We start from the raw sequence: 10,215 nt of genomic DNA on the forward strand, positions 1-10,215 counted from the left end.
AGTTAGCGGAAAGGGAGACTTTGTGAGAAAAAAATAAATAAAATCAATTTCCGCTAACTTGTGCCAAAAAAAAAAAAAAATTCTATGAACTCGCCATGCCCCTCATTGAATACCTTGGGGTGTCTTCTTTCCAAAATGGGGTCACATGTGGGGTATTTATACTGCCCTGGCATTCTAGGGGCCCTAAAGCGTGAGAAGAAGTCTGGGATCCAAATGTCTAAAAATGCCCTCATAAAAGGAATGTGGGCCCCTTTGCGCATTTAGGCTGCAAAAAGTGTCACACATCTGGTATCGCCGTACTCAGGAGAAGTTGGGGAATGTGTTTTGGGGTGTCATTTTACATATACCCATGCTGGGTGAGAGAAATATCTTGGCAAAAGACAACTTTTCCCATTTTTTTTTTATACAAAGTTGGCATTTGACCAAGATATTTATCTCACCCAGCATGGGTATATGTAAAATGACACCCCAAAACACATTCCCCAACTTCTCCCGAGTACGGAGATACCACATGTGTGACACTTTTTTGCAGCCTAGGTGGGCAAAGGGGCCCACATTCCAAAGAGCACCTTTCGGATTTCACAGGTCATTTACCTACTTACAACACATTAGGGCCCCTGGAAAATGCCAGGGCAGTATAACTACCCCACAAGTGACCCCATTTTGGAAAGAAGACACCCCAAGGTATTCCGTAAGGGGCATGGCGAGTTCCTAGAATTTTTTATTTTTTGTCACAAGTTAGTGGAAAATGATTTTTTATTTTTATTTATTTTTTTCTTACAAAGTCTCATATTCCACTAACTTGTGACAAAAAATAAAAACTTCCATGAACTCACTATGCCCATCAGCGAATACATTGGGGTGTCTTCTTTCCAAAATGGGGTCACTTGTGGGGTAGTTATACTGCCCTGGCATTCTAGGGGCCCAAATGTGTGGTAAGGAGTTTGAAATCAAATTCTGTAAAAAATGACCAGTAAAATCCGAAAGGTGCTCTTTGGAATATGGGCCCCTTTGCCCACCTAGGCTGCAAAAAAGTGTCACACATCTGGTATCTCCGTACTCAGGAGAAGTTGGGGAATGTGTTTTGGGGTGTCATTTTACATATACCCATGCTGGGTGGGAGAAATATCTTGGCAAAAGACAACTTTTCCCATTTTTTTTTATACAAAGTTGGCATTTGACCAAGATATTTATCTCACCCAGCATGGGTATATGTAAAAAGACACCCCAAAACACATTCCTCAACTTCTCCTGAATACAGAGATACCAGATGTGTGACACTTTTTGCAGCCTAGGTGGGCAAAGGGGCCCATATTCCAAAGAGCACCTTTCGGATTCACTGGTCATTTTTTACAGAATTTGATTCAAACTCCTTACCACACATTTGGGCCCCTAGAATGCCAGGGCAGTATAACTACCCCACAAGTGACCCCATTTTGGAAAGAAGAGACCCCAAGGTATTTCGTGAGGGCATAGTGAGTTCATAGAACTTTTTATTTTTTGTCACAAGTTAGTGGAATATGAGACTTTGTAAGAAAAAAAAATTAAAAAAAAAATCATCATTTTCCGCTAACTTGTGACAAAAAATAAAAAGTTCTATGAACTCACTATGCCCATCAGCGAATACCTTAGGGTGTCTACTTTCCGAAATGGGGTCATTTGTGGGGTGTTTGTACTGTCTGGGCATTGTAGAACCTCAGGAAACATGACCAGGTGCTCAGAAAGTCAGAGCTGCTTCAAAAGCGGAAATTCACATTTTTGTACCATAGTTTTGTAACGCTATAACTTTTACCCAAACCATTTTTTTTTTTTACCCAAACATTTTTTTTTTATCAAAGACATGTAGAACAATAAATTTAGAGCAAAATTTATATATGGATCTCGTTTTTTTTTGCAAAATTTTACAACTGGAAAGTGAAAAATGTCATTTTTTTGCAAAAAAATCGTTAAATTTCGATTAATAACAAAAAAAGTAAAAATGTCAGCAGCAATGAAATACCACCAAATGAAAGCTCTATTAGTGAGAAGAAAAGGAGGTAAAATTCATTTTGGTGGTAAGTTGCATGACCGATCAATAAACAGTGAAAGTAGTGTAGGTCAGAAGTGTAAAAAGTGGCCTGGTCTTTCAGGGTGTTTAAGCACTGGGGGCTGAGGTGGTTAAAGAGTGTCTGAGTTAAAAAAAAAAAAAAAGTTGCATAATATGACTTCAATCATAACTGTGAAGTAATAGGTCTTTCCTAATGTCTTTTTTTTTATAGCCTTATTATTCCCCTCTTTAGCCGAACAGCTAGATGCATTTTCTCTCAGAAGCAGGTGTTAGCTCCCCTTCTGTGGAATCTGCCAGCACTGTACTGCTCTGACATCCTTTCTGTTACTTCTGCCTATGTTTTTTTTTTTTTTACTCAGGAGCTCACAGATAAGGAGGGAGAGATCACACTGACATAAAAGCAGGGTGCTCCTGTGAGCTGTAGAAGCAGTTCTTCTATCAGGGTCATAATCTCAGCTAGCTCTGACATTCTCCCCCCAATTTCTCTCAGCCGACAACAGGCAGTGGACTGCAAATGGAGATCCCTAGTGCCATGACTTTACAGTTTTTTTTGTTTTTTTTTAAGGAGGATGCAGGCAGATTTATATTTATGTAAGGGATTTAGAAATGTATTAGTTACAACCATTCTCTATTAAATGAAATTGTGTGAAAGTAGAGTGACTCTTTAAAGTAAAAAGACATGCCTTTTTGTCTACTGTTTCCGATGTTAACAAGTTATTGATATATATTTGTTTTCCTTTAATGCTCTTTTAGTCTCCCAGATGTTTCCAGTCCAACCCCAGAACCACCTAACAAAGGTAATCTGCAGCTCACTGCTTGGACATGGCAATGGCTGCTACTGCTTTGCTGTTGCTAGCATTTCCAATCATCAAAACTAACTCTTTCCTAATAGCCAGTAACAGCTCTGGGCCAGTGTAATTCTGCTTTGGGTTCTAAAAGTTTAACACTAAAAATGAGTTTGCATTTTAGGTGGCGTGTTCTCGTTTCTGTAAATTCTGGGGGGGATAATCAATTTAAGATGGCTGTAAACTGTGAGATGTCCCTCCTGCATTTGTGGTTGATGGCATCATCATTTTCCAGAGATGGTTTGGTGTTGGAAGCACCACAATCCCAGTGAGACTCCTTACATATCTGCAGTGAGAAATTAACACGTTAAGGCACCTCTCTGTGCGATACAATGCTCTTCTGACTGTTAGATGTGCTCTTTCGTTCCCCAGACACAGACAAATTCTTGGTCTGATCATATTGCCAACTTAAAGGGGTTGTTGCTTTTTTTCATTGATAACTTATCCTCAGAATAGGTCATTATTATTATTATTATTATTAATATTTATTATTAAAGCGCCATTCATTCCATAGCGCTGTACATATGAGAAGAGGTATTCATCCATCCATATCAGATTGGCGGGGGGCTGACTCCCGGCACCCCTGCCGATCAGCTGTTTGAAGAGAAGGCAGTGGTCATACGAGCGCTGACTTCTCTGCTCTGTTTACCTGCTGGCTGCAGCAATTGCAGTGGTGATCAGGTGTAATTACAAGTATGGCGTCCCCATTCACTTCTATAGGACGGCTCACTTGAACATAGCCATTCCATAGAAGTGAATGGGGAGGCCATACTTGTAATTACACCTGCTCACCTGGGGGGGGCCAGGAGTCGCACCCCGGCTGATCTGATATTGATGACCTATCCTGAGGATAGTAGAATCAAGTGTGCAGGAACAGCACTCAATGGTCCGTACTTCTTACAGGAAGATGCAGCAGCCCCGCATCAGCCGGAAAATACGTAGAAATCAAACAGCGGTGGCAGCATCTCCCATCATTTCATCTTTATTGAGGACTTCACAGCATACACAAAATAAGCAACGTTTCGGCTGTGCAACATGTCAAAGGCTGTTGCACAGCCGAAACGTTGCTTATTTTGTGTATGCTGTGAGTCCTCAATAAAGATGAAATGATGGGAGATGCTGCCACCGCTGTTTGATTTCTACCTATCCTCAGGATAGGTCATAATGTTACAAAAGTGGACAACCCCTTAAGACCTGGGTTTTTTCTCTATTGTTGTATCACTGAGCCCATTCCCCATCTAAATTTGCAGAAAAGGAAACTATCTGACAAGCCCGTGGAAGCAGAAGAGGACTACACAAAATATAATTCAAATGACAAAGGCAAAAAGGTGGGCATGTTTTCCCTACAACTTCTGGTTTATTGTCATTTGCTTGATGTTAAACAGATGAAGGAAGGTTTTGAGAAGAATAATTTCAGACTAGATCTGTGCCGCCATATTTATTGCATTGCATAGTTATGGATCTTTTCTATCTGTGATTGTCTTGTGCTTCATACTGCCTGTCTTAAGTATGTATAATATGGATGTCCTTTTATTTTAAGGGGTTTATCCCATGAATAGTGTAAAAAATCCTGCATAATACATGACAACATCTTTCTAACAAAGCAATTACCAGCCCTGTACCTCACATAGATCCAGAGATCTCCCCATTCATTGCTCCAATTATTCTGCTAGATTTATTTCAAGTTGTCAGCTTAGGGGCGTGCCCTTTCCGCTACGACTAGTGGCAGTTGAAGGATTGAACTGAGCATGTGCGTCCACCTCAGTAAGCAGGGCAGAGGAATTAGAAAAAGAGCAAACAGCAGGTGGCGCTATACAGATAGTCTAGTCAATAACTCAGTAGCTATAATACATAATTAATTACATGCAATTACAAAAGTATTCAGATCCTGGTGCTGGTTTGAAAACTGTAGAATATTTTCCATGGGATAACCCCTTTTAACTTTTATTGTGGATCGAAAGTATATATGTCCATTGTGTAAGAACATAAAATATCAGCATAAATGAAATTTAAAACCCAGATTTCATCAAATAGTCTATTTGATATGAAGGTTGAAGAACGGAAAAAAAAATATATAGGAAATCAGCTGACAATGGACCAGCATTTTCGCTGGATAACTGAACCGCAAGATACATCATAATTGAAAATTATAATAGTGAATCCCCTTTTATAGAAAATGTCTGAAATGTTAAGAGTGCTAACTGTTAAGATATTTCCAACTTATTACAAAAATGTATAACTTTTCATTACACAATGACTGCTCTTCATACCTCTTTAGGCCTCATGCACACGACCGTTGTGTGCATCCGTGGCCGTTGTGCCGTTTTCCGTTTTTTTTCGTGGACCCATTGACTTTCAATGGGTCCGTGGAAAAATCGGAAAATGCACCGTTTTGCAGCCGAGACCGTGATCCGTGTATCCTGTCCGTCAAAAAAATAAGACCTGTCCTATTTTTTTTGACGGCCAACGGTTCACGGACCCATTCAAGTCAATGGGTCCGTGAAAGAACACGGATGCACACCAGATTGGCATCCGTGTCCGTGATCCGTGGCCGTAGGTTAGTTTTTATACAGACGGATCCGAAGATCCGTCTGCATAAAAGCTTTTTCATAGCTGAGTTTTCACTTCGTGAAAACTCAGAACCGACAGTATATTCTAACACAGAAGCGTTCCCATGGTTATGGGGACGCTTCAGGTTAGAATATACTAACAGAACTGTGTGGCCGCCCCCCCCCCCCCTCCCTCCCCTGTAGTTAACTCATTGGTGGCCAGTGCGGCCGGCCCCCCCCCCCTCCCCTGTAGTTAACTCATTGTTGGCCAGTGGCCCCACCCCCTCCCCTGTAGTTAACTCATTGGTGGCCAGTGCGGCCGGCCCCCCTCCCCTGTAAACTCGTTGGTGGCCAGTGGGCCCCCCCTCCCTCCCCTGTAGTTAACTCGTTGGTGGCCAGTGGGCCTTCTCCCCTCCCTCCCCCTCCTAATTAAAATCTCCCCCCTATCAATGGTGGCAGCGGAGTGTACCGATCGGAGTCCCAGTTTAATCGCTGGGGCTCCGATCGGTAACCATGGCAACCAGGACGCTACTGCAGTCCCGGTTGCCATGGTTACTTAGCAATTTGTAGAACCATTATACTTACCTGCGATGTCTGCGTCCGGTCGGGAGCTCCTCCTACTGGTAAGTGACATGACCTGTCACTTACCAGTAGGAGGAGCTCCCGGCCGGACCTGTCACTTACCAGTAGGAGGAGCTCCCGACCAGACGCAGACATCGCAGCCTCGCAGGTAAGTATAATGGTTCTACAAATTGCTAAGTAACCGTGGCAACCGGGACTGCAGTAGCGTCCTGGTTGCCATGGTTACCAATCGGAGCCCCAGCGATTAAACTGGGACTCCGATCGGTACACTCCGCTGCCACCAATGATAGGGGGGAGATTTTAATTAGGAGAGGGAGGGGAGAAGGCCCACTGGCCACCAACGAGTTAACTACGAGGGAGGGGGGGGGGCCCACTGGCCACCAATGAGTTAACTACAAGGGAGGGGGGGGGGCGGCCGCACTGGCCACCAATGTGTTAACTACAGGGGGCGCGGCTGCCCCCTGCTGCCTGCACAGTTCTTTTAGTATATTCTAACCTGAAGCGTCCCCATCACCATAGGAACGCCTCTGTGTTAGAATATACTGTCGGATTTGAGTTTCACGATGTAACTCAAATCCGACGATATATTCTAACATAGAGGCGTTCCCATGGTGATGGGGACGCTTCAAGTTAAAATATACCATCGGATTGGAGAAAACTCCGATCCGATGGTATATTAACTCCTGACTTTACATTGAAAGTCAATGGGGGACGGATCCGTTTCAAATTGCACCATATTGTGTCAGCGTCAAACGGATCCGTCCCCATTGACTTGCATTGTAATTCAGGACGGATCCGTTTGGCTCCGCACGGCCAGGCGGACACCAAAACGACTTTTTTTTCATGTCCGTGGATCCTCCAAAAATCAAGGAAGACCCACGGACGAAAAAACGGTCATGGATCACGGAAAAACGGAACCCCGTTTTGCGGACCGCAAAAATATACGGTCGTGTGCATGAGGCCTTAACATGTGTTATACAGATGAGTAGATGAGTGAACTGTTGTTCCTGTCGATGTTTCTAGATGTCAGGTCGACTTCATGTGACTGGTCTTGTTTCACACTTGTGTTTGTCGATCTGGCAGGTTGTTCCCGGCCGGGAACTGCCTGCCGGATCCAGCATTGTCGGAATGCCGCCTGGCCTTTTAACTAGAATTGGGTCCGCTGGTGATCCGTCAACTATGTAGAGAAACGGCTGGACAAATAGGTTTTTTTCCGGATGATTCCCAACATTCTATACCAGAATCCAAAACAGGTCTTACTTAAACATTGAGAGCTTCTTGATTTATTTACCGGAAGGTAACGTATGTATTGCTAATTAAAACATCAGAGAAAACTATCATTTCTTTATGCAAAGGGTATTATCCTTCTGGCTATATATGCGGTTTCCATTAGTGATGACCTGTCCTCAGGTTACACTGCACCCTATTGAGGTGAATGGGGACAGATGAGCTGTAATTGCACCTGCTTGTCGCTGCAGTGCAGAGAAGGCAGCACTTACAGGAGGCTGAATTCTCACCCGCACTGATCTGATATTAATGAGCTATCTTGAGGATAGGTCATCAACATTGGAAACCGCACAGCCGGATGCCCCATAGAGAAGGCAGAGATGTTTAACCACTGTGTATACAGTATATCAAGTAGCGGTAATTCCGCTTCCTGCTCCAGTCCTAGCCATCATGTGAACCCACATAGAAAAGGTGGCTGTTTGTGCGGCTCGCTCAATTGAAATCTATAGGAGTAACAACCAACCTGACAATGTCCACCTAACAAAAATTTCTGGTGCATTTTGTGTCTTCCATTTACAGGCTAATAGCAAGATGTCGGCAGCTCAGAAATCCCTGGCCAAAGTGGACAAAAGTGGAATGAAAAACATATCATCTTTTTTTAGTCCAAAATCTAAAGCCACAAAATAAGATGAGAACACTGAAATTTCTAATTTTTTTTATGTAGTAAAATTGTTTTGTTACATGCCGTCTGTTCTTTGGATGAGGGCAGGTGGTGTTTGATATGTTCCAGTTATAGCAAGGCGCTGTTCACACTATTATAATGTCTTCCTATAATAATAGAGCTATGAACGCTATGCCGCATTAGTCTTATGGATATCGTATGCGTATCCTGCATTTTGCTCTGTTGATAGCAATACGATGGAAGTAAGACAGATGGGATTTATTGCAGCTGCCTGAAAAGTCTACTTGGAAAAGAGGGAAAATAAAATCCGTATTTTACAGTGTGCACAGTTTACAGTTCTCATTCATGTTTAGCCTGGCTGCTAACTTTGTTTCCTTGGCTAATCAAAAAGATGTGAAAAAACCCAAACACAGGGCAAATGTTAACTTATCACTATACACATTCCAGTAAGTGGCGCAGCGCTGCAATCCTAGACTCAACGCACGGGCGACAGTGGAGCTGTTAGATGATAATCTATCGAAGAAATAATGTTATATTTGTATTTTTTTTGTTATTAATGTGGAATCTATTCATTTTTATAACCACTTCCTAGGCAGTCATATCAGAGTCATAACCTTCCTGTAATGTCTGTATAAACATTACAGCAGCATGTGTATTCACCCAGTATGGTTGTGCCATTGGTTTTTCTCTCTGGCTGAGAAACACGCTGTAAAACACATTTTTACTGTGATTTGTCATGGTTCTACGTCTACCACAGACAAGGAGATCATTTGCAGCAAGAACCATGTGATTGCACCCTTACTGCAGTAAATAGGAGATAATGATCCGAGAAATGCTAAAAGATTAAAGGGTGTATTAGACACCCCGATCACACAGAAGATTGTCGGGAGGGAAGCGTTTCCTCCCGACAATCACCTGCTCGCTAGCGGAGGAGACCCCAGCTATTACATGCAGCGATCTCCTCAGCAGCATGGGGAGGAACGTTCGCTATGCCATTTCTCGTTCCCATGCTGTACAGTGGTTTGCTGGCAGCAGATCGCTATTAGACAGAACGATCTGCCGCCAATAAATACTGATCTTTCAGTAAGCTGAAAGATTTGGATTGCCTGATAAAGGAGCGTTTGCGATTATTGGGCAGAAAATCTGCCTGTCGAATACACCCGTAATGCAGTGTCCTGTAGGAACTTGCGTACCCCAGAGACTGGAAAGTTCAGAGCTTTCTCTGTGTATAGTGGAACTGTCTTGGGCTACGTCTACATCTACGTCAGGCATTCTGGCATAGGAACAGAATAGTGAAATTTCAATATGCGGAATAGCCGGACACCACATGCAGGTTTTTTTTTTTTGTCTGGCAGACCCCATTATAGAGATTGGCACCCGTCAGTGTCTGGCTATGCCTGATTTAGCAACTACGGTATTCTGTTCCTCTGCTGCCAAAGAATACTGAAATGCCTGCGGCAGATGTGGACTTAGCATTACCTGATGTTTACCAACGCTACCCAGAGCCACAACCCTCTGCTGACTATTGGAAGATTTTAGGATATTATTTTATATGGATAGACACAAAACACCCTTAAACTTTTAATAATAAAACCCTGCAATACTCTTAGCAAGTTAAAGGGAACCTGACACCATGAAAATGCAAAGTAGGATACGGCTACACGACGACATTTGTCAAGCTACAAAAAGGGTACAGCTAAATTGCCACGTGTCGCAGCAATGTTATGTGACTTCTTTTTTGTGTGCAACAGTTACATCAAAGAGCGACACCATTGACCTATCTTTACAGAAAATATCACAAAACTTTGCTGTAACAAATAGTCACGTGACAATTGTCGTGTAGCCAAGCCTGTAAACCTCAGGCAGCATGTTATAGAGCAGGAGGTGCTGAGCAGATATATAGTTTTATGGGAAAAATTCTGTACACCCTGCTCATTCTGGGCTTTGCAGCCCGGGAGGAGGTCCTATCAGTGATTGACAGATATCTCTGTATACGCAGTCATAGAGGGAAGGCTGTCAATCACTGATAGGACCTCCTCCTGGACTACAAAGCCCAGAATGAGACTGACATTAAATGCATAAATTAGAAGTTTTACTGGATTTTTTCCCTTAAAACTATACATTAATCTGCTCAGCTCCTCCTGCTCTATAACATACTTTGTATATCTCAGACACCATGTTCAATTATTGTCTTTTTTTTTTTTTTTCTACCTCTTCTTTTTCTTAATCATCAGATAAAGTTAAAAAGAAATCAGGATTTTTTAGGTGAATGATATGAAGCTA

The 10,215-nt window shown here is 42.6% G+C and overlaps 1 protein-coding gene across 3 annotated transcripts in view; it reads left to right on the forward strand.

The window, feature by feature from the left end:
• Nucleotides 1-8,256, forward strand: part of RNASEH2B (ribonuclease H2 subunit B) — a 30,186-nt gene extending 21,930 nt beyond the window's left edge. The window contains exons 9-11 of one of the 3 annotated variants that reach the window (XR_005777748.1): nucleotides 2,801-2,844; nucleotides 4,143-4,220; nucleotides 7,830-8,256. Coding sequence is in view for 2 of the 3 variants with exons in the window: in XM_040426040.1 (XP_040281974.1) it covers nucleotides 2,801-2,836; nucleotides 4,136-4,220; nucleotides 7,830-7,937 (229 nt within the window). In the remaining variant the exon portion in view is untranslated. Of the gene's footprint in view, nucleotides 1-2,800; nucleotides 2,845-4,135; nucleotides 4,221-7,829 lie in introns of all 3 variants that reach the window. The other 2 variants (XM_040426040.1, XM_040426039.1) reach the window with 2 other exon arrangements.
• The last annotated feature ends 1,959 nt before the right edge of the window (nucleotides 8,257-10,215 follow it).

This window comes from Bufo bufo, chromosome 3 (genome assembly GCF_905171765.1).
Source record: "Bufo bufo chromosome 3, aBufBuf1.1, whole genome shotgun sequence".
NCBI lineage: Eukaryota > Metazoa > Chordata > Amphibia > Anura > Bufonidae > Bufo > Bufo bufo.